At 61.6% G+C, this 21,659-nt stretch overlaps 1 protein-coding gene across 1 annotated transcript in view; it reads right to left on the reverse strand.

Moving 5' to 3' along the window:
- The window catches only part of NUP98 (nucleoporin 98 and 96 precursor), a 44,467-nt gene that overhangs the window by 15,571 nt on the left and 7,237 nt on the right, over positions 1–21,659 (reverse strand). Inside the window, exons 6-22 of the mRNA XM_054164901.1 lie at positions 21,084–21,191; positions 19,875–20,058; positions 18,733–18,893; positions 18,052–18,189; positions 16,925–17,012; positions 15,800–15,892; positions 14,500–14,640; positions 13,804–13,937; positions 11,067–11,254; positions 9,752–9,868; positions 8,288–8,598; positions 6,433–6,546; positions 5,560–5,698; positions 4,910–5,087; positions 3,507–3,671; positions 1,680–1,856; positions 221–377 (exon numbers count right to left, since the gene is read on the reverse strand). Coding sequence (XP_054020876.1) covers positions 221–377; positions 1,680–1,856; positions 3,507–3,671; positions 4,910–5,087; positions 5,560–5,698; positions 6,433–6,546; positions 8,288–8,598; positions 9,752–9,868; positions 11,067–11,254; positions 13,804–13,937; positions 14,500–14,640; positions 15,800–15,892; positions 16,925–17,012; positions 18,052–18,189; positions 18,733–18,893; positions 19,875–20,058; positions 21,084–21,191 — 2,593 coding nt within the window. The remainder of the gene's footprint in view (positions 1–220; positions 378–1,679; positions 1,857–3,506; positions 3,672–4,909; positions 5,088–5,559; positions 5,699–6,432; positions 6,547–8,287; positions 8,599–9,751; positions 9,869–11,066; positions 11,255–13,803; positions 13,938–14,499; positions 14,641–15,799; positions 15,893–16,924; positions 17,013–18,051; positions 18,190–18,732; positions 18,894–19,874; positions 20,059–21,083; positions 21,192–21,659) is intronic.

Raw genomic sequence — 21,659 nt, forward strand, 5'->3', positions numbered from 1 at the left:
TTGCTGGTGGCCACAGTGGACCAACCACAGGTCACATCAGGGTGGGGGACACTGATGGTACCTCTGGTCCAACCTGGTGTGACCTTCAAGGGCAGAAAGTGTCCCAAGGGGGCCAAGAAAAGGGTGAAAGCAGCAGGGAAGGACCAAGAAAGGGGTGGAGAAGAGCAGAAGGTGCTCCAAGCACCTTCAGAAGCCAACTCCAGGTGGTCTCCCCTCATACCTGAGTATCTCTTCTGGCCTTGGGACCTGGAGATAGGAAGCCTGGGAGAACAGATCTCCTGGGAAGTGTCCATCTTGAGAGGTGGCTTCCCAAGGTGATGACGATCCAGGATCCAATCAAGGTCATCTTCATCAGCCAGCAGTGATGCTTTCATGATCTGAGGGCAGGAGAAATCAAGGCCACAGCTTAGGAGAAGCTCCTGGACCTCTCCTTGGACAAGAAGAGCTTCTACAGAGCTTGGGGAGGACACCAAACCATCAACTGAAACAGGTCAGGTAAGGGGGAGGAGGACACAAGGGTCTGGAGAACTGCCAAGCTTGGCAGTTGATGGAGTCCCACCCCCCAGGGTGGGGTTGAGTCAAGTCATGGTAGAGCTGAAGACCTCCAACACTGATGTTCTCCAAAATGCTCCCTCTGCCTCCTCACTGTTCAGCTTTAGTCCATGGATTGATGAAGGATGGAAGAGACCTCCAAGGTCCTCAAGTCCAACCTTCTAACCAACCCCTCCTTGCCCACTGGACAGACAGAAGCCCACCAGGGTCTGCCAGGTTCTGTCACCAAACCCCAAACCAGGACCACTGGCCCCAGGGTCGTCTTTGGCCACTGAACCCCAGCATGGTGCTGGTGGGAAGGGGCCTCTGGAGCTCCCCCAGGCCAGGGGCATCCCCAGCAGCTTGCCCAGGGGCACCATGGCCAGCGGGGGGTTGGAAGCTCTCCAGAGGAGGAGACTCAAGGTGCCCTGGTGGCCAAGAAGGCCAAAGATCTCCTGGGGGACATCAAGAGGCTCTGCTGCCCCTCTGCTCTGCCCTGGGGAAGCCACAGCTGCAGGGCTGGGGCCAGGGCTGGGCTGCCCAGGCCAGAGCCTGGGAACTGCTGGAGAGTCCAGGGGAGGATGGAAGAAGTGGGGTGGGGTCTGAAGTTGGAGGGGAGTGTCTAGAGAAGAAGGGCCTGGAGGGGTTGTGAGGAGCAGCTGAGGGCCCTGGGGGCTGCTGAGGCTGTAGCAGAGCAGCCCCAGAGGGGAGCTGAGCAATGCTCAGTGAGAGCTCAAGGAGCTGTGGGGGGCAAGAGCCTGGGGCTGGGCTCCCCAGAGAGCCTGGGAGCTGCTGGAGACAGCCCAGGGAAGGCTTCCAGCTGAAGATGGGGAGAGACTTCTATCTTTGAGGGTGACCAAGCCCTGAGCCAGGCTGCCCAGAGAGGTTGTAGAATCTCCTTCTCTGGAGAGCTTCCAACCCCCCCTGGCCAAGCTGCTGAGGGTGCCCCTGGCCTGGCTGAGCTCAAGGTCCCTCCCCACCAGCACCAGGCTGAGGTTGTGTGGGACACAGCAGCCTGGTGTCCAACTTTTGATCCCTCTCTAGATGTGAAGCCCACCACAAGCTGCTAGATAAAGACCCCTGAAGGAAACCACCTGAGATGCCGTAGGAGAGGTCCTCTCCCTGGAGGCCTCTGCCCCTGAGCTCACCTGGAGGGCGTAGGGGTTGACCCCCAGGGTGGAGGCGATGTGGGTGGAAGCAGGAAGCACCTCCTGCTCCTCAGCCAGGTTGTCTTCTCCAGCAGGCTCCTGGGCAGGCTCCTGGGTGATGTCTGCCATGTCACTGTCCAGCTCCACCACCCTGCCCAGCTGCTCCACCTCTGGGCTCTGGGGGGACAGGGAGAGGGCATCAGCAGGCGGCCTCCCCCGTGGGCCAAGAGGCCACCTTGGGCTCAGAGATGGAGGTGGACAACTGAAATCCTCAGGGTTGAAATGGAGAAGGAAAAGTCATGGGTTTGGTGATGTCCTCTTGAAGGTCACCAACTGCTGCCACCTCAGCTCCAAAAGTGACTCTTCAGCTTCCAAAGTTTAGAAGCATTTGGGTTGGAAGAGATCCTTTCAAGGCCATGGAATCCAATCACCATCCAACCCCCCCAAGGCCTTCAGCACCACATTTCCACAGCTTCCAAACCCCTCCAGGGATGGAGCCTCCACCACTGTCCTGGGCAGCCTGGGCCAGGCTTTAAGAAGCCTTCCAGTGAAGAAGTTTCTTCTGATGTCCAACCTGAACCTCCTTGCCTGGGGCAGCTTGAAGCCATCTCCTCTCAGCCTTTGGATGTGACCATGAAAGAGGAAGTTTTGAGCATCCTGGGGCCTCCTGTATCTCCTGGGGAGTGCTTCCACACCACCCAGAGCTTCCAAAGGTCAACCTGGGCTGAGAAGCCCTGGGCCGGGCACTGGGGAGCCCACAGCTGCAAGCCTGGGGGCAGGGTTGGGCCCTCCCTGCCAGAAGGACCTTGAGGGCTGGGGCAGGGCCAGAGCAGGGCAAGGAAGCTGGGGAGGGGTCTGGGGAAGGAGGAGAAGGCTGTGGAGAAGTTGTGAGGAGCAGCTGAGGGAGCTGGGGGGGTTGAGGCTGCAGCAGAGGAGGCTGAGGGGAGACCTTGTGGCTCTCTGCAGCTCCCTGAGAGCAGCTTGCAGCCAGCTGGGGCTCAAGGGCTGCTCCTGAGGGCTGGGCCAAGAGGAGATGGCCTCAGGTTGTGGCAGGGGAGGTTGAGCTTGGCCCTGAGGAGCAATTGGTGCCCCTTGAGGGGTGCCCAGGCCTGTGGCAGGCTGCCCAGGGCAGTGGTGGAGTCCCCATGGCTGGAGGGGTTGGGAAGCTGTGGTGCTGAGGGCCACGGGGTGGTGGTGCTGGGGCACTGATCCTGGAGATCTCTTCCAACCACAATCATGGAATTGAATTGGCCAGAGAAGACCTTGAAGGTGATGGAGTTCAAGCAAGGCCCCAGCACTGCCCCAGAACCACAACCCCATGGAGGAGGAGAAGGTGGTCCTCCCCAGGGGTGGGGAGGTAAGGAGGAGGAGAAGGCCCTCCCCAGGGGTGGAGAAGCTTCTCCATGGGGCCTTGCTTGGCCTCCATCACTTTCAAGGTCTTCATCAACCCATCCCCAGATTCCTCTTGACATCATCATCCTGGTGGATCTCTGCCATGGATCTCCTGGTTGGACTCCATGCCCTTGAAGATCTTTGTCCAACCTGGACAGGTTCCACACCGTTCTCCCAAGCCCAAGCTGACTTCCAGATGTGTGGCAAACCTCTCCAAGCCACCTTCCAAGCCTCCCAACCCACCACACCCTCAGCATGGAAGGGTCTCAACCACCAAGGCCATGCCACCACTCATCAGGGGGTCAGAAGAGCTTCTCAGTTGGCCCCAGGTGCTGCTCTGTTTCTTCTTTCTCCAACCCCTACCCCTGGGACCAGTTCCTTCTCCACCTTCCACGGTGACTTCCCCTGTTGGAGGTCATCTTCTTCCCATCCTACCTGAGCTGGAGGGGTTGGTTTGCCATTGAGGGTCATTTGTTGGGGTGGGAGAAGTCCTGGAGGTGGCATGGGAGTGGTTTTGAGCTTCTTGGTGTCCACCTTGGAAGAGTTATCTTCCTCATCCTCATCTGAGTCCTGCAGGCCATACTTGGAGAAGTGAGCAACCTGTGGGAGCAGAAGGACAAAGAGAGGTCAAAGGGTGGAGAGATATTGGAGGTCTTTCAGAAGTGGCTCCTGACAACCAGCTGGGACAGATGTCCCCACCCCTGGGAGGCCCAGAAGGGCCCTGGGCTGAGCTGGAAAGCTTTGAGGTGACCCCAAAGAGCCTTAGGTCCTCTAGAAGGACTTTGGGGCAGACCCAAAAGGGCCTGGGGTCACCTGCAAAGCTCAGTGTGGTGAGGATGGATTGTCCTACAGGGAAGAGAATCATGGAGTGGTTAAGGTTGGAAGAGACCTTGAAGGGGATGGAGTCCAAGCATGGCCCCAGCACCACCACCCCATGGCCCTCAGCACCACAGCTCCACAGCTTCCCAACCCCTCCAGCCATGGGCACTCCACCACTGCCCTGGGCAGCCTGCCACAGGCCTGGGCACCCCTCAAGGGGCACCAATTGTTCCTCAGGGCCAAGCTCAACCTCCCCTGCCACAACCTGAGGCCATCTCCTCTTGGCCCAGCCCTCAGGAGCAGCCCTTGAGCCCCAGCTGGCTGCAAGCTGCTCTCAGGGAGCTGCAGAGAGCCACAAGGTCTCCCCTCAGCCTCCTCTGCTGCAGCCTCAACCCCCCCAGCTCCCTCAGCTGCTCCTCACAACTTCTCCACAGCCTTCTCCTCCTTCCCCAGACCCCTCCCCAGCTTCCTTGCCCTGCTCTGGCCCTGCCCCAGCCCTCAAGGTCCTCCTGGCAGGGAGGGCCCAACCCTGCCCCCAGGATTCCAGATGCAACCTCAAATTGTAAGTTCTAAGGAAGTTCCACCTTCAGCCTTCTTGAGGACAAAGTACATCAGGAGAACCTTGGTTGGCTTTGAGGTTCCACCTGACCATCAGGAGAATGCCTGGAGAGGCCAGGAGCAGGAGGCCCAGAGAGGTTGTGGAGCTCTTCTGTGGAGAGCTTCCAACCCCCTCCTGGCCACTGTGCTCCTGGGGGTGCCCTGCTGGAGTCGCATGGGCTTAGCCTTGGGGAGCTCCAGAGGTCCCTTCCCACCACCACCACCACACTGGGCACAGTTCAGAGAAGGTTTGGAGCTCCTCAGCAGGTTCTCACTTCAGATAAGAGTCCTTGAAGACCACCCAAACCCAACTCCCTCCCCAAGCTCACTACCACCATCCAACCAACCCCATGGCCTTCAACACCACATCTCCAGAGCCCTGCAAGGGGCTGAGGGGATGCCTTGGAGGCCCAGGAGCTCACCTTGAAGACCCAGGAGCCTGTCTCTGGGCGATACTCCTTGAAGCGAGCTCCCTGCTTGCGGGACACCGACTCCAGCCTGCCCTCATAGTTCATCTCCACCAAGCGTTCTGGGCTCTTGATCAGGCACCTGGAGGTCTTATCTGTGGGCCACACACCATCCAGGGTGACCTCAGCACGTCTGAAGGGAGGCAACCAAAGGAGGAGAAGTCAACAGCTGGCTGAGGCTGAAGCTGGAGGCTCCAGCTGGTCTCCTGGCCAAGGACCCTCTGGAGGTCCTTCAGGGATGGCAGCTGAGGGCACAGCTCCGGGGGAGAGCTCTCAGGAGGCACCTCCAAGACTCAAGAAGGTGACTGAAGGCTTAAAGATGTCCCCACAGGTGACATCACAACCCTGGTGGCAAGCTCTTAGGAGGTACCTCCAGACTCAAGATGATCTAAGGACTGAAGGTATCTGCACAGGTGAGGTCTCATGTCAGCTGGGGGCACAACCCTGGTGGAGAGCTCTTCAGAGGTACCTCCAGACTCAGGAAGGTGACTAAAGGCTCAAAGCTGTCCCCACAGGTGAGGTCTTAACCCTGGTGGCGAGCTCTTAGGAGGTACCTCCAGACTCAGGAAGGTGACTAAAGGCTCGAGGCTGCCCCCCAGGCTCACCTGTTCAGACCCTCCCCAATGGGAGGCTTCTTCTCATCGTCAGGGTAGACGATGACCTCCTTGCGGCGGATGTGGACGATCTCGTCCAGGTTGAGGTTGGTCAGGTTCACTTCTCCCTCGAAGTAGATGGATCCATAACCTGCAGGACCCCCCCCAGCATCAGCACTGCTCCAGCAAGCACCTCAGGAACCTCAGCTCCTGGACTGATGCTTTCTTCCCAACCTCTCTCATGGTTCTAGGGCCAGCCCAAAGGCCTTCCAGGCTGCCCCAGGCCACGCTGGCCCCCCCCCCCCCCCCCCCCAAAGGCCTTCCAGGCCACACTGGCCCCCCACCCCCCAAAGGCCTTCCAGGCCGCCCCAGGCCATGCTGGCCCCCCACCTCCCAAAGGCCTTCCAGGCCGCCCCAGGCCACACCAGGGCGCCCCCAAAGGCCTTCCAGGCCGCCCCAGGCCACGCTGGGCCCCCCCCCTGCCCCCCAAAGACCTTCCAGGCCGCCCCAGGCCATGCTGGGCCCCCCCCCTGCCCCCCAAAGGCCTATCCAGGCCGCCCCAGGCCACACCGGGGCGCCCCCCCTGCCCCCCAAAGGCCTTCCAGGCCGCCCCAGGCCACGCCAGGGCACCCCCAAAGGCCTTCCAGGCCACCCCCCAGACCCTTCTAGGTCAATCCCAGGAGCCCCTGCCCAGGCTGGGGGGGACCACCCCAGAAGCCCCTTCCAGGTGGGGTAGGGGTCACCCACAGCCCTTGCCGGTGGCCCTACCCAGCAGCCCTTTCAGGGGCGGACCCCACAAAGCCCTTCCAGAGGTGGAGCCAAGGCCTCAGCTGAAGGTCCTCCACCCCCCCCCCGTGCCCCTGGCAGCCCCAGCCCCCTGCCCACCTCTGCGGCCGATGGTGAAGTCGCTGACCACGCACTCGTTGTGCTCGTTGGTGTAGGCAGAGAGCTCCTCCAGAGAGGGGATGGTGTAGTACCCGGCTCTGGTCAGCACGATCCCTGCGGGGCCAGGGGCAAGGTGAGAGGGGCAGGGCCAGGGTTGGGTTTGGGGAGAGAGGGAGGTTGAAAAGGGCGACAGCAAAGGGCAAAGGATGGAACTGAGGTGGGGGGGGCACAGAGCCTGCTGGGAGGCCTCCAACCTCTGGTCCTAAGATGGTGGGGGGGGAGCCCAAGGGACCTGGTCCCACATTGGGCCCCTAAAGAGACCTGGTTCCAAATAGGGGAGGGTTGTCCCCAAAGGGGGCTGGCCCCTATTACAAGATATGGACATGATGGAACATGTCCAGAGCAGGGCCAGGAGGATGATCAGAGGGCTGGAGCACCTCTCCTGTGAGGACAGATTGAAGGAGTTGGGGCTGTTCAGTCTGGAGAAGAGAAGGCTCTGAGGTGACCTTCTTGTGGCCTTCCAGTGTCTGCAGGGGGGCTACAAGAAGGCTGGGGAGGGACTTCTCAGGATCTCAGATAGTGATAGGACTAGGGGGAATGGAATGAAGCTGGAGGTGGGGAGATTCAGGCTGGATGTGAGGAGGAAGTTCTTCACCATGAGTGGTGAAGCCCTGGAATGGGTTGTCCAGGGAGGTGGTTGAGGCCCTGTCCCTGGACGAGGCTCTGGCCAGCCTGATCTAGTGTGGGGTGTCCCTGCCCGTGGCAGGGGGGTTGGAACTAGATGATCCTTGTGGTCCCTTCCAAAACTGACAATTCTATGAATTGCAGGAGGGGCCCAAAAAGACCTGGTCCCAAAAGGAAGGGGCAGGGGGGGGCTCCCAAAGGGACCTGGTCCCCCCCAACTGTTGAGATGGGAAGAGACCTTTGAGGTCACCGAGTCATGGAATCCTGGAATGGGTTGGGTTGGAAGGGACCTTGAAGGTCATCCAGCTCCAACCCCCCTGCCATGGGCAGGGACACCTCCTCCCCCAGCCCAGGTGGCTCAAGGCCTCATCTCACCAGGCCTGGAATACCTCCAACAGCATCTTCATCAGCAGCCTGGATGAAGGCATAGAGGGCACCCTGAAACTAGTTTCTGATGGGACCAGACTGGGAGCAGTGGTGACGGCCCTCAGGCTGTGCTGGCAGCCAGGGAGCTCTGGGCAGGCTGAGAGCTGGGGGAGAGCAACCTCCTGAAGGCCAAGCAGGGCAAGGGCAGGGTCCTGGTCCTCAAGGACTCAACTCAGCACAGGCAGGGAGCTGCTGGAGCAAGGCCAGAGGAGGCCACAGCCTCCTGGAATGGCTCTGCTGGGTCCCCAGGCTGGCAGAGCTGGGGGAGTTCAGCATGAAGACTCCAGGGAGACCTTCTGGTGGCCTGGCAGGGCTGGAAGGGGCCCAGGAACAAGCTGGGGACAGAGTTTGGAGCTGGAGCTGTGGGGCCAGGCCAAGGGGGCATGGTTTGGAGCTCAAAGAGTAGAGATCTGGAGTAGATCTGAGAAATTCTTCAGCAGGAGGCTGGGGAGAACCTGGCTGAGGCCAGAGAGCTGGGAGCTGCCCCCTGGCTGGCAGCAGCAGGTTGTTTGGGGCTCTGAGCTCTGCTTGGGGCTGTCCCTGCTGGCTGCAGGGGGGTTGGGCTGGGTGAGCTTGGAAGGTGCCTCCAACCCATTCCATTCCATGACTCCATGACCTTTGCTGGCCCTTCCCACCCAACCCTTCTCACAGCTGCCTCCCAGCAGTCAAGTAGAGCTCAAGAGCTCTCCAGTGAAGGTCTGTGAGGAGCTGCCCCCAGCTGTGCTGACCTCCCTCCCAGTCCTACCAGCAGGATGAGGGTGCTGGATGGCTTCTGGCTCCTCCTCCCGCTCGTCCTGGAGGGAATCCTCCTGGAAGGAGGCATCTTCACTGCTGCCCTCCAGCCCATTCCTCAGGGCTGCCCTCATGTTGAGGGCCACGATGGTGTCATCCACGTTGTTGTGGTGCTTGTGGGCAGAGCTCTCTGGGCTCTGAGGGATGGGCTTGGCTATGGGGTTGGTGTAGAAGCGAGTCACCTCCTGCTGCTGCTGCTCCTCCTCCTCCTCTCGCTCCCCGTCGGCTCGGTGGTTCTCCTCCGGGGGCACCGACAGGAAGAACCTGCAGGAAGAGGAGGAAGGAGTTGAGGGGGAAGAGGCCTACAGGGGATTTGGGTCACAAATGGGGGGGAGGGGAGGAAGATGCTCAGAGAGACAGCAACCAGGCCCCAGCTCATGACCAACAGGCTCCAGCCCAGGGCCAACCTTCCCTCCCTCCCCCCGCCACAGATCCCAGGCCAGGACCAACCTTCTCTCCCTCCCTCCCTCCCTCCCCCACAAGCTACAGCCCATGGCCAACCTTCCCTCTCTCCCTCACTCCCCCACAGGTCCTAGGCCAGGAACAAACTTCTCACCCTCTCTCCTTCCCCTGCAAGCTCCAGCCCAAAACCAACCTTCCCTCCCTCCCCAAGCATGGCCCCAGCACCACCACCCCATGGCCCTCAGCTCCACAGCTTCCCAACCCCTCCAGCCATGGGCACTCCACCACTGCCCTGGGCAGCCTGCCACAGGCCTGGGCACCCCTCAAGGGGCACCAATTGCTCCTCAGGGCCAAGCTCAACCTCCCCTGCCACAACCTGAGGCCATCTCCTCTTGGCCCAGCCCTCAGGAGCAGCCCTTGAGCCCCAGCTGGCTGCAAGCTGCTCTCAGGGAGCTGCAGAGAGCCACAAGGTCTCCCCTCAGCCTCCTCTGCTGCAGCCTCAACCCCCCCAGCTCCCTCAGCTGCTCTTCACAACTTCTCCACAGCCTTCTCCTCCTTCCCCAGACCCCTCCCCAGCTTCCTTGCCCTGCTCTGGCCCTGCCCCAGCCCTCAAGGTCCTGGCAGGGAGGGCCCAACCCTGCCCCCAGGCTTGCAGCTGTGGGCTCCCCAGTGCCCAGCCCAGGGGCACAATCCCTGCCCTGTCCCTGCTGCCCACACCATTGCTGCTCCAGCCCAGGACCCCTGCAGCCATGTCCCAGCTTCTCACCACAGTTCTTGAGCCAGAGCCACCACCCCCAGAGGTCACCCATCCCTCTTTGGAGGGACCACAGAGGAAGAACAAAGAGCTGAGCTCCCAAGACGTCAACCCACACCTACAGCCCAACCAAGATGAGGCTCCTGACCTCATTCTTTGGCCTAGCAATGACACCCTGGAGACAGGAGAGGACAAATTGGGTTCCTCCTAAGAAGAAAGGCCAGGGGGATGGTTCCACCTCGAGGTGCTGGAGCAACCAACCTGTCTCCATTCTCTGGGTACTCTGAAGGAGAAGCCAGGTCCTCATTCTCACGACTGACAGGGGAGAAGAGTTTGCTGCTGTTGAGGTTCTTCAACACCAACTTTTTGATGCTCTTCCTACATGGAGAACCCAAAAGGAGAAGTTAGAAGATGCTGAAAGGCCTTCCAGGGACCAAGAACCAGCTAGAGAAGAGCTGTTCCTCAACACTCAAGAGGTGTCCATGGCAGGGGGGCTGGTCCTAGGCCTTCCTGAAGGCCCTTGGCCTGAAGGTCTTTGGCCTTCACAACTAAAGCTGAGGTCATCTCAGGACAACCTTAGACCCCTGAAGGTCCTAAAATCCAAAAGGTCAAGAGATGCCCTCAATTTTGGACCTTCCACCCTCACAAAGGGTCTCAAGAGATGCCCTCAATTTTGGACCTTCCACCCTCACAAAGGGTCTCAAGAGATGCCCTCAATTTTGGACCTTCCTTGTCCTTCCCATTTCCAATGGAGGTCATCTCCTGGCAGCTTGAGATGTTAGGACCTTTAGGGCTGCAAAACTGAGGTCATCTCACATCATCTTCAGACCTTCTTTGGCTTTCACATTTAAAGTTGAGGTCACCTCCTGACAACTTTAGACCTCTACAGGTCCTAGCATTTAAAGCTGTCCTGAGATGACCTCAACCTTAGATGTGAAGGTCAATGAAGTTGTAAAGACCTCATAGAATAACCTTGATTTTGGACCTCAGACCTCTAAAGGTCCTAACAGCTAAAGCTCTCAGGAGATGACCTCAATTTTGGACCTTCTTTGACCTCCACATCTAAAGCTGAGGCCATCTCAGGACAACCTTTGACCCCTAAAGGTCCTAACAGCCAAAGTTGTCAAGAGATGACCTCCATTTTGGACCTTCTTTGGCCTTCACATCTAAGGTGGAGGTCATCTCAGGACAACTTCAGACCTCTAAAGGTCCTAACAGCCAAACTTCTCAGGAGATGGCCTCAACTCTGGACCTCCCTGGCAGGGGGCCCTCAGCTCCCTCTGGACCCTCTTTTGGCCTCCCCTCTACTCCCTCTGGACCACACCCCCCCAGCCACCCTCCAACTCCCTCTGGACCCTCCCTTGCCCCCCCTCCAACTCCAGACCTCCACATCTGATCCTGCCCATTTCCACCTCTTCACCTCCCAAATTCCCCCCAGGCTCCCTCGGTTGCTCTGCAACCTTTCAACCCCTCCTGAGACTGAGGGCTTCCCACCGCCTCCCCCCCACCTCAGCATAAGGTTCTTCTCCAGGGGTGGTGGAGGGAGGAGCTGGTGGAAGGCCAAAGCCCAACTCACTTGGGCATGAAGGCCCCGTTGGAGAGGGCAGGCTCATCATCATCCAGGCCATCAAAGAGCTGAGACTTGGCTGAGCCTGCAGACTGCAGGGCCTTGGGCCGCACCCTGGTGGCAGGCCGGGGAGTCAGCTTGTAGTGGGTCGGGGTGGTCAAAGCCTTCTGAGCTGCGGGGTTGGTCGGCTTCAGCCTCTGCAAGGTGAGGAGGAGGAGATCAGGGAAGAGTTAGGAGGTGCCAGATGGTTTTGGGGAAGGCTTCGTGGTAGGAGAGGCAAAAGTTGTTTCCATCTCTTTGCTGCCACCAAAGCCAACAGCAGAAGCTTGGCGGGTGGGCCGCCCGGGGGCGCCACGCCGGCTCCAGCACCTTCATGGGTGGGCCACCGAGAGCCACCAGGTTGGTTGGACCTCCGCCTGGGGCAGGGCAGGAGGGGAAGGGCCCCAGGAGGAGACCTCCTCCCGGGGCAGGGCGGGAGGGGAAGGGCCCCAGGAGGAGACCTCCGCCCGGGGCAGGGCGGGAGGGGAAGGGCCCCAGGAGGAGACCTCCGCCCGGGGCAGGGCAGGGGGGGAAGGGCCCCAGGAGGAGACCTCCGCCCGGGGCAGGGCAGCAGGGGGGAAGGGCCCCAGGAGGAGACCTCCGCCCGGGGCAGGGCAGCAGGGGGGAAGGGCCCCAGGAGGAGACCTCCGCCCGGGGCAGGGCGGGAGGGGAAGGGCCCCAGGAGGAGACCTCCTCCTCCCGGGGCAGGGCAGGAGGGGGGAAGGGCCCCAGGAGGAGACCTCCTCCTCCCGGGGCAGGGCAGGAGGGGGGAAGGGCCCCAGGAGGAGACCTCCTCCTCCCGGGGCAGGGCAGGAGGGGGGAAGGGCCCCAGGAGGAGACCTCCTCCTCCCGGGGCAGGGCAGGAGGGGGGAAGGGCCCCAGGAGGAGACCTCCTCCTCCCGGGGCAGGGCAGGAGGGGGGAAGGGCCCCAGGAGGAGACCTCCTCCTCCCGGGGCAGGGCAGGAGGGGGGAAGGGCCCCAGGAGGAGACCTCCTCCTCCCGGGGCAGGGCAGGAGGGGGGAAGGGCCCCAGGAGGAGACCTCCTCCTCCCGGGGCAGGGCAGGAGACCTCCGCCCGGGGCAGGGCAGGAGGGGAAGGGCCCCAGGAGGAGACCTCTGCCCGGGGCAGGGCGGGAGGGGAAGGGCCCCAGGAGGAGACCTCCGCCCGGGGCAGGGCGGGAGGGGAAGGGCCCCAGGAGGAGACCTCCGCCCGGGGCAGGGCAGGGCAGGAGGGGGGGGAAGGGCCCCAGGAGGAGACCTCCGCCCGGGGCAGGGCAGGAGGGGGGGGAAGGGCCCCAGGAGGAGACCTCCGCCCGGGGCAGGGCAGGAGGGGGGAAGGGCCCCAGGAGGAGACCTCCGCCCGGGGCAGGGCAGGAGGGGGGAAGGGCCCCAGGAGGAGACCTCCGCCCGGGGCAGGGCAAGGGGGGAAGGGCCCCAGGAGGAGACCTCTGCCCGGGGCAGGGCAGGAGGGGGGGAAGGGCCCCAGGAGGAGACCTCCTCCTCCCGGGGCCGGGCAGGCGGGGGGAAGGGCCCCAGGAGGAGACCTCCTCCTCCCGGGGCAGGGCAGGAGGGGGGAAGGGCCCCAGGAGGAGACCTCCTCCTCCCGGGGCAGGGCAGGAGGGGGGAAGGGCCCCAGGAGGAGACCTCCTCCTCCCGGGGCAGGGCAGGAGGGGGGAAGGGCCCCAGGAGGAGACCTCCTCCTCCCGGGGCAGGGCAGGAGGGGGGAAGGGCCCCAGGAGGAGACCTCCTCCTCCCGGGGCAGGGCAGGAGGGGGGAAGGGCCCCAGGAGGAGACCTCCTCCTCCCGGGGCAGGGCAGGAGGGGGGAAGGGCCCCAGGAGGAGACCTCCTCCTCCCGGGGCAGGGCAGGAGGGGGGAAGGGCCCCAGGAGGAGACCTCCGCCCGGGGCAGGGCAGGAGGGGAAGGGCCCCAGGAGGAGACCTCTGCCCGGGGCAGGGCGGGAGGGGAAGGGCCCCAGGAGGAGACCTCCGCCCGGGGCAGGGCAGGAGGGGGGAAGGGCCCCAGGAGGAGACCACCTCCCGGGGCAGGGCAGGGCAGGAGGGGGGGGAAGGGCCCCAGGAGGAGACCTCCGCCCGGGGCAGGGCAGGAGGGGGGGGAAGGGCCCCAGGAGGAGACCTCCGCCCGGGGCAGGGCAGGAGGGGGGAAGGGCCCCAGGAGGAGACCTCCGCCCGGGGCAGGGCAGGAGGGGGGAAGGGCCCCAGGAGGAGACCTCCGCCCGGGGCAGGGCAAGGGGGGAAGGGCCCCAGGAGGAGACCTCTGCCCGGGGCAGGGCGGGAGCGGGGGAAGGGCCCCAGGAGGAGACCTCTGCCCGGGGCAGGGCAGGAGGGGGGAAGGGCCCCAGGAGGAGACCTCCGCCCGGGGCAGGGCAAGGGGGGAAGGGCCCCAGGAGGAGACCTTCTCCCGGGGCAGGGCAGGAGGGGGGGAAGGGCCCCAGGAGGAGACCTCCTCCCGGGGCAGGGCGGGAGGGGGAAGCTAAGCACTGAAGATACTCCAAGCATGGACCATGCCCCAGGTGCCTTCCCACAACCTGCAGCAGGAACTCCAAAGCCAAAGGCTCAGGAGGAGTGAAGGAAGCCACAGGAGATGGAGTTTGGGTCCTGGAGAAGATCAAAAGCCATTTTGCACCAGCTTGGCAGGGTGGAGGTGACCAGTGCTGGCCTCCAATGAGGAGAATCCAGGTGGGACTCACCTCCTCCTTCTTCTTGGGGTCTGCCATGGGGTTCCTGAAGAGTGGAGAGTCTCCAAAGGGGGAATAGGTCAAGCTGTTGAGGTGCTGCTGGAGCAGGGCCTGCTGGGCAGCAGAGGCACTGGGGTCTGTCAGGGCTGGAAGAACAGCAGCAGTGGAGATGATTGACTAGGGAGGCTCAGGAGAAACCTCCTCATCATGGTCACACCCTTTGAGTTCCAACACTTCAACCCTGAAGGGGTCAGGAGAGACCTCCTCACCATGGCCCAATCTTTCAAGGGAGGCCACCAAGAGGCTACAGACTCCCTTTAGAGCTGAAGCCCCACAGAGGTATAGCCAAGTTACTCCTGAGGAGGTTCCAAGAGGACACAAGAGGAACATTGTCCCCACCAAGGCCAATCTGCTCTGGGAAGGACCTCCACAAGGAAGTGATGGACCCTTCAGCTTTGGACATCCAGCTGGATGAGGGCTGGGACCAGGCTGTGGCCAAAGAAGGTCAGAGCAGATGACCTCGAGGTGGCTCCCAACTTGGGCTGCCATGACCCTATGTTGATTAGCACCGAGGAAAGGTCATCTCCACAGCTAGGGAGAAGAGAAGAGGCCCCCAGACAGCTGCTCCAAACATCTCCAGCCCCTCCACAGGGCTTTGCTGGGAGGTCCTCTCATCTTTAGGTCCAACCTGGCTTGGTATCTACTCACCCACAGCAGGCTGAGGAGCTCCAAAGCCCAGGGTTGCTGTAGAAGTGTTGAAGCCTGGAGCTCCAAATGCTCCTGTCCCAAGGGTTCCACCCAGCTTGGGTTGGGTGTTGCCAAACAGGGAGGTCTGGCCTGCTCCAAGAGCTGCACAAGGACAGGAGAGATGTTTGGGGTTGAGCACAAGACCATCACCAACCCACAGGCCCCAAAGAACCAACTGCAAGACAGATTAGGAGGTCCAGAAGTGCCTACAGCTTTGAGAGCTCTCAGTGCCAAGCTATGGAGGTGGCCAGCTGGATCTGCTCCAGCTTTGGACACTACCACCAGCACCTCTCATGGTCTGGATGGGTAGAAACTGGGTGGACAAAGTGGCTGGAGGGGGTTGGGGCCAAAGGGTGGTGGGGAATGGAGACAGCTCCAGCTGGTGGCTGGGCACCAGAGGTGTCCCCAGGGCTCAGGGTGGGATCACTGCTCTTGGATGTCTTCATCCCTGAGCTGGGGGAGGGCTGGAGGCTCCCTCAGGCAGGGTGCAGATGGCACCAAGCTGGGTGGGAGCTGAGCTGCTGAAGGAGCAGGAGGGAGCTACAGAGGGCTCTGGAGCCATGGGGGAGGGCAATGGCATGAGGGCAGCAAGGGCAAGGGCTGGGACCTGCCCCTGGGGTACAGCAAGGCCAGGAAGGCTCCAGGCTGGAGGCAGAGGGGCTGGGAAGTGCCTAAGGAGGAAAGGCCCTGGGGCTGGCAGTTGGTGTCAGAGGCTGGAGAGGAGCCAGGAGGTGCCCAGGTGGGCAAAGAGGGCAGCAGCAGCCTGGGCTGGAGCAGCAATGGTGTGGGCAGCAGGAGCAAGCAGGGATTGTGCCCCTGGGCTGGGCACTGGGGAGCCCAAAGCTGCAAGCCTGGGCCATCCCTGCCAGGAGGACCTTGAGGGCTGGGGCAGGGCCAGAGAAGGGCAAGGAAGCTGGGGAGGGGTCTGGAGAAATTGTGAGGAGCAGCTGAGGGAGCTGGGGGGGGTTGAGGCTGCAGCAGAGGAGGCTGAGGGGAGACCTTGTGGCTCTCTGCAGCTCCCTGAGAGCAGCTTGCAGCCAGCTGGGGCTCAAGGGCTGCTCCTGCTCCAGTTCCAACACCCTACACCAAGGGCAGAGTCACTTCCTACCACACCAAGTTCCTCCAGGCCCTTTCCAGCCCAGCTTTGGTTCATGTCTCCAAGGTCAAAACACCTTTAACCTTCTGCCCAAGGCTCTCTCCTCCCTCAGGTGTGCAGACTAAACCTCAGGCAGAGGTGGAAGCAGCTGGTTCCAGGGCTTACCTGTCCCAAAGCCAGTCCCAAGGCCAGTCCCCAGGGTCCCTGTTGCAGGCTTGTTACCAAACAAAGTGTTCCCAGTGGTGTTGGCACCAAAACCTTCAAGAGAAGAGCAGAACCTCATGAACCTGACACCAGCTGAGCTCCAAGTGCAAACATGGCTTAAAATCCATCCCCCCTAGTAGCTCAGGGGTGGCTGAGGACCAGCTGTCCTTTGATACTCTGCAGGCCACACAGTCCCTACCTTGGTCTTATGCAACAAGGAGGAAAGATCCCAGAGCTGGAGCAGCACAGGGCTCAAAGACAGAGCTCTGATGGGATCCAAGCACAACCCAGCTCTGAGATCACAGAATGCTGGCTGGGAAGGGTGGGAAGAGACCTCTGGAGCTCCCCCAGCCCAGGGGCACCCCCAGCAGCTTGCCCAGGGGCACCATGGCCAGGGGGGGTTGGAAGCTCTCCACAGGAGGCTCCACAACCTCTCTGGGCAGCCTGCTCCAGGCCTCTCCAGCAGCCTCACCCCAAACAAGTTGCTCCTGCTGGCACCTCCTGCCTGCCACTTGGTGCCCCCTGAGTCCTAGGCACCACTCAGCAAATGCCAGCCCAGGCTCTTGCCCCACACACCACCTTGAGCTCTTGCTGAGCATTGCTCAGATCCCCTCTGGGGCTGCTCTGCTCCAGCCTCAGCAGCCCCCAGGGCCCTCAGCTGCTCCTCACAACTTCTCCAGGCCCTTCCCCACCTTTGTTGTCCTCCTCTGGCCCTCAGCCTCCCCCCAGCCCACCCTAGACTCTCTCAAGCAGTTCCCAGCCCTGCAGCTGTGGCCTCCCCAGGGCAGAGCAGAGGGGCAGCAGAACCTCCCTGCCCCTGCTTGCTGCCCACAATCTCAAGTTCAGCCTTGTCCTTCCCTGCACCTTCTGAGCCAGGTGGAAGCCCCAAGAAGAAAGACACCAAGCAACACCCAGATGTTTCCTCCCCTCCCCATCCCCACACCCCTCAGCATTTCCCACCAGCAGCCAGGGCTGTGGGGTAAGTGCAGGATGAGTTCCAGGTCCTTCAGCTCCACTTTTTTGTCTTATCTCAACCCAACCTGGGAGGATATGGATTGGTTCCTGAGATCAACCTTGGGTCCTTACCAAAGAGGCCTCCACCAGTGGTGGTGCCAAAGGAGGGAGCACTGGTGGTGGTGGTTCCAAATCCAGCTGGTTTGTTTCCAAACAGGGTCTGCAAGGAAGAAAGATGAAACTGGGGAAGCTGGGGGGGGTGAAGCCAAGGCACAGCTTGGACCACACCACCCAAACTCCCATCAGTGGTGGCTTAGGTCCTGTGGAACATAGGAGGTGGCAGCAACTGTCATGGGAGAACTCCATCTGAAGAAGCTAAGGGGTGCCCAGGTGGGCAAGGAGGGCAGCAGCAGCCTGGGCTGGAGCAGCAATGGTGTGGGCAGCAGGAGCAGGGCAGGGATTGTGCCCCTGGGCTGGGCACTGGGGAGCCCACAGCTGCAAGCCTGGGGGCAGGGTTGGGCTCTCCCTGCCAGGAGGACCTTGAGGGCTGGGGCAGGGCCAGGGCAGGGCAAGGAAGCTGGGGAGGGGTCTGGGGAAGGAGGAGAAGGCTGTGGAGAAGTTGTGAGGAGCAGCTGAGGGAGCTGGGGGGGTTGAGGCTGCAGCAGAGGAGGCTGAGGGGAGACCTTGTGGCTCTCTGCAGCTCCCTGAGAGCAGCTTGCAGCCAGCTGGGGCTCAAGGGCTGCTCCTGAGGGCTGGGCCAAGAGGAGATGGCCTCAGGCTGTGGCAGGGGAGGTTGAGCTTGGCCCTGAGGAGCAATTGGTGCCCCTTGAGGGGTGCCCAGGCCTGTGGCAGGCTGCCCAGGGCAGTGGTGGAGTGCCCATGGCTGGAGGGGTTGGGAAGCTGTGGAGCTGAGGGCCATGGGATGGTGTTGCCCTGGGGCAATGCTGGGGCTGTGCTTGGACCCCAGGGACCTTCAAGGCCTTCTCCAACCCAAACCATTCCATGATGGTGCTGGAGCTCTGCTGGCTGCTCTCCCAAGCCACTGCTTGGTTGGAAGCTCAACCACCACCCCCCCAATTAACACCACAGAATTAACTTCCCCCTTGACCCTCTGTTCCCTCAGCACAAAACCTCTCTCATTTGCACCTCAGCTCCCAGGGGGTGGAGATCAGGCCCTGGGGCCAGGTCCCTCAGCCAGCTGGGCTGCTGTCCCCTGGTCTTGGGGGGAGGGTTTTGAAGGCCCTCAGGTCAGGTCTTACCGAGCCACCGACCCCAAAGCCTGTGCTGGCCTGTCCAAAGAGCCCAGTGCCAGTGCCAAAGCCAGTGCCAGCATTGGTGTTTGCAGGGCTTCCAAAGAGGCTGCCAGTCTGGGAAGGTTGGGTGACCCCAAAGAGACCCTGGAAGGAAAGAACTGTGCTGAAGACCACACAGGAAGGACTTCTGATGGCCCAAACCTGCTGTCAGGGAACCAAGAAACCCTCAAGCTGGCAGATGGCACCAAGCTGGGTGGGAGCTGAGCTGCTGCAGGGGCAGGAGGGAGCTACAGAGGGCTCTGGAGCCATGGGGGAGGGCAATGGCATGAGAGCACCAAGGGCAAGGGCTGGGACCTGCCCCTGGGGCACAGAAAAGCCAAGAAGGCTCCAGGCTGGGGGCAGAGGCTGGAGAGGAGCCAGGAGGTGCCCAGGGGGGCAAGGAGGGCAGCAGCAGCCTGGGCAGCAGCAGCAATGGTGTGGGCAGCAGGAGCAAGGCAGGGATTGTGCCCCTGGGCTGGGCACTGGGGAGCCCACAGCTACAAGCCTGGGGGCAGGGTTGGGCTCTCCCTGCCAGAACATTGAGGGATGGAGGAGAACAAGGAGGGGCTGTGGAGGAGGAGGAGAAAGAGAGAGGGGCTGTGGAGGAGGAGCAGGGGAAGCTTGAAGGGTGGCAGAGCTGCCTCTCACCATGGTGTTAGTGTTGGCCTGCCCCAGGCTGGTGTTCCCAAAGGAGAAAGCTGTGTTCTGGGTCGTGGTTGGTTGGCCAAAGGGTTTGCTGAACAAGCTGGAGGTCTGGGAGGGTTGGCCAAAGAGACCTCCTGTGGTCCCTGTCCCAAAGCCAGTTGTGCCTGCAAGAGAGACACAAACCTGAGGGGGAAGTCCTCAAGGAGGGAATCCAAAGCCACCTGGAGTAGATTCCCAGAGGGCAACAGAAGGTTGCAATTCCAGGGAGCAGCAAAGCTCCAGGGGCCCTGCAGCTTTAGGTGGAAGTGGGTTGAGTTAGAGCCTTCATCAGGCTCTCCTCAGCCTGTGGGAGCAAAGGGACCTTGGGGCAGTGGGGGGTAGGGTTGGTGTCAGAGGCTGGAGAGGAGCCAAGGGGTGCCCAGGGGGGCAAGGAGGGCAGGGATTGTGCCCCTGGGCTGGGCACTGGGAAGCCCACACCTGCAAGCCTGGGGGCAGGGCCAGAGCAGGGCAAGGAAGCTGGGGAGGGGTCTGGGGAAGGAGGAGAAGGCTGTGGAGAAGTTGTGAGGAGCAGCTGAGGGAGCTGGGGGGGTTGAGGCTGCAGCAGAGGAGGCTGAGGGGAGACCTTGTGGCTCTCTGCAGCTCCCTGAGAGCAGCTTGCAGCCAGCTGGGGCTCAAGGGCTGCTCCTGAGGGCTGGGCCAAGAGGAGATGGCCTCAGGTTGTGGCAGGGGAGGTTGAGCTTGGCCCTGAGGAGCAATTGGTGCCCCTGGAGGGGTGCCCAGGCCTGTGGCAGGCTGCCCAGGGCAGTGGTGGAGTCCCCATGGCTGGAGAGGTTGGGAAGGTGTGGTGCTGAGGGCCATGGGGTGGTGGTGCCCTGGGGCAGTGCTGAGGCCATGCTTGGCCTCCAAGGTCTTCTCTCACCAAAACTCCTCCCTGATTCTTCAGAGGAGGCAGAAAGAAAGAAGTTCTTCAGCAGGAGGCTGGGGAGAGCCTGGCTGAGGTCCCCCAGAGAGGTGGGGGCTGCCCCCTGGCTGGCACCAGCCCAGGGCAGGCTGTTTGGGGCTGTCCCTGCTGGCTCCAGGCAGGGGTGGGCTGGGTGAGCTTGGAAGGTGCCTCCAACCCCAGCCCCCCTGGCAGCAGCACTCACTGGTGCCAAAGGCAGTTTTGTTGGGGCCATAGGAGAATCCTGTGTTGGTGGTGGAGGAGCCAAAGAGCCCTGTGGCTGTGCTGGATGTGGCTGTGGAAGATCCAAAGAGCCCAGCAGCTGCTCCTGCTCCAACTGGGTTGGAAGGACCTTTCCTGTTGGCCTGGTAGTCCTCCAAACGAAGCTCCTGGGGAAGGAAGAAGCCACAGAGGAGCTCAGAACAACTTCAGCACCCTCACACCATGCTCAAACCCAGCCTCAGCAGGGAGGCACCAGGGAAAAGTTCCAAGACCTCCATTTCTGGTTGGCCTTGGTGACCTTTGAAGGTTCTCAGCCAATCCTCAACCCAACTCTAGGATGAGGACACCATGAGAAGCACCAAGACCTCCATTTCTGGCTGGCCTTGGTGACCTCTGAAGGTCCCCACACAATCCTCAACCCAACTTTAGGATGAGGACACCACGAGAAGCACCCAAACCTCCATTTCTGGTTGGCCTTGGTGACCTCTGAAGGTCCCCACACAATCCTCAACCCAACTTTAGGATGAGGACACCACAAGAAGCACCCAAACCTCCATTTCTGGCTGGCCTTGGTGACCTCTGAAGGTCCCCACACAATCCTCAACCCAACTCCAGGATGAGGACACCATGAGAAGCACCAAGACCTCCATTTCTGGCTGGCCTTGTTGACCCCTGAAGGTCCTCAGCCAATGCTCAACCCAATGCCACATTCAAGACACCATGGAAAGCTGCAAGACCTCCACTTCTGGTTGGCCTTGATGACCTTTAATGGAGGTCTTGGAGCATCTGGAGTTGGGCTGAGCTCTTTGGATGCTTCCCAGGAGGTCTTCTGCTCAAAGAAGTTCAGCTGAAGCTTGGAGAACATCAACTGCTACCAAAGCACTGAGCTCCACCCCACATTGGCTCAGGAGCTCCAACAGGAGCTGGAGCATGGCAAGGTTGGAGCTCAGCTCTAAGAGACCTAGAGAGGGCCTGGGAGGGTTCCAAGATCTGGAAGGAAGGGGGTTGGAGGGGGGGGCAAGATCTTCAAGAGCCCTGGGGGGAACCTCCAAGCTCTGGCAGGGCCAGTGGGTAGCCAGGCCCTGAGCTCTGGCAGGGCCTGGGCCAGGCCCTGGGTGTTCATTATTGCCCCAAATGCCTTCTTCCAGCCCCAAAAGCAGCTCCCAGGAGGCTTGGAGGCCTCCTGACTGACCTCCAGGGACTTGCTCTCGTACTCCTTCATGGCTGTGATGCACTGGTGCTTGGTGTTGATGTTGGTGCTCACCCCAGACTTGACCATGGTGTCAGTGCCAGTTGGGGGCTGCAAGGCAAGAGGAAGGACATCAAACTAAAGCAATCCAGGCTGGCTTGGGTCCAAACCCTCTCTCCAGGTGTTGGTAGAGCCTCCAACTGAAGCAGGAGGTGGAGCAGAAGGCTCCTGTGGGCAGCACCTGCAGCTACAAACATCTGCAGGGAGCAGGATCTGGGGGGGAGGACACTAAGGCCCAGGAGATTCCAGGGATCCCCTTCCCATCCTGTCTGCTCTTCCAAGCCACCCTCCACCACTTCCCAACCTCCAAGATGTTCTTCAGCACATTCTGCAAGGCAACTCAGCCAGGAAGCTCAGCTCTGCCCCACTGAAGGCCTATCTGGAGCCCTCAGGGTGCCTATGGAAGAGCTGGGGCAGAGCAACCTCCTGAAGGCCAAGCAGGGCAGGGGCAGGGACAACCTCCTGCAGCAGCACAGCCCAGGGGGGAGCTGCTGGGGAGCAGCTGCCAGGAGAAGGAGC

This window comes from Dryobates pubescens, chromosome 10, assembly GCF_014839835.1.
Source record: "Dryobates pubescens isolate bDryPub1 chromosome 10, bDryPub1.pri, whole genome shotgun sequence".
Lineage (NCBI taxonomy): Eukaryota > Metazoa > Chordata > Aves > Piciformes > Picidae > Dryobates > Dryobates pubescens.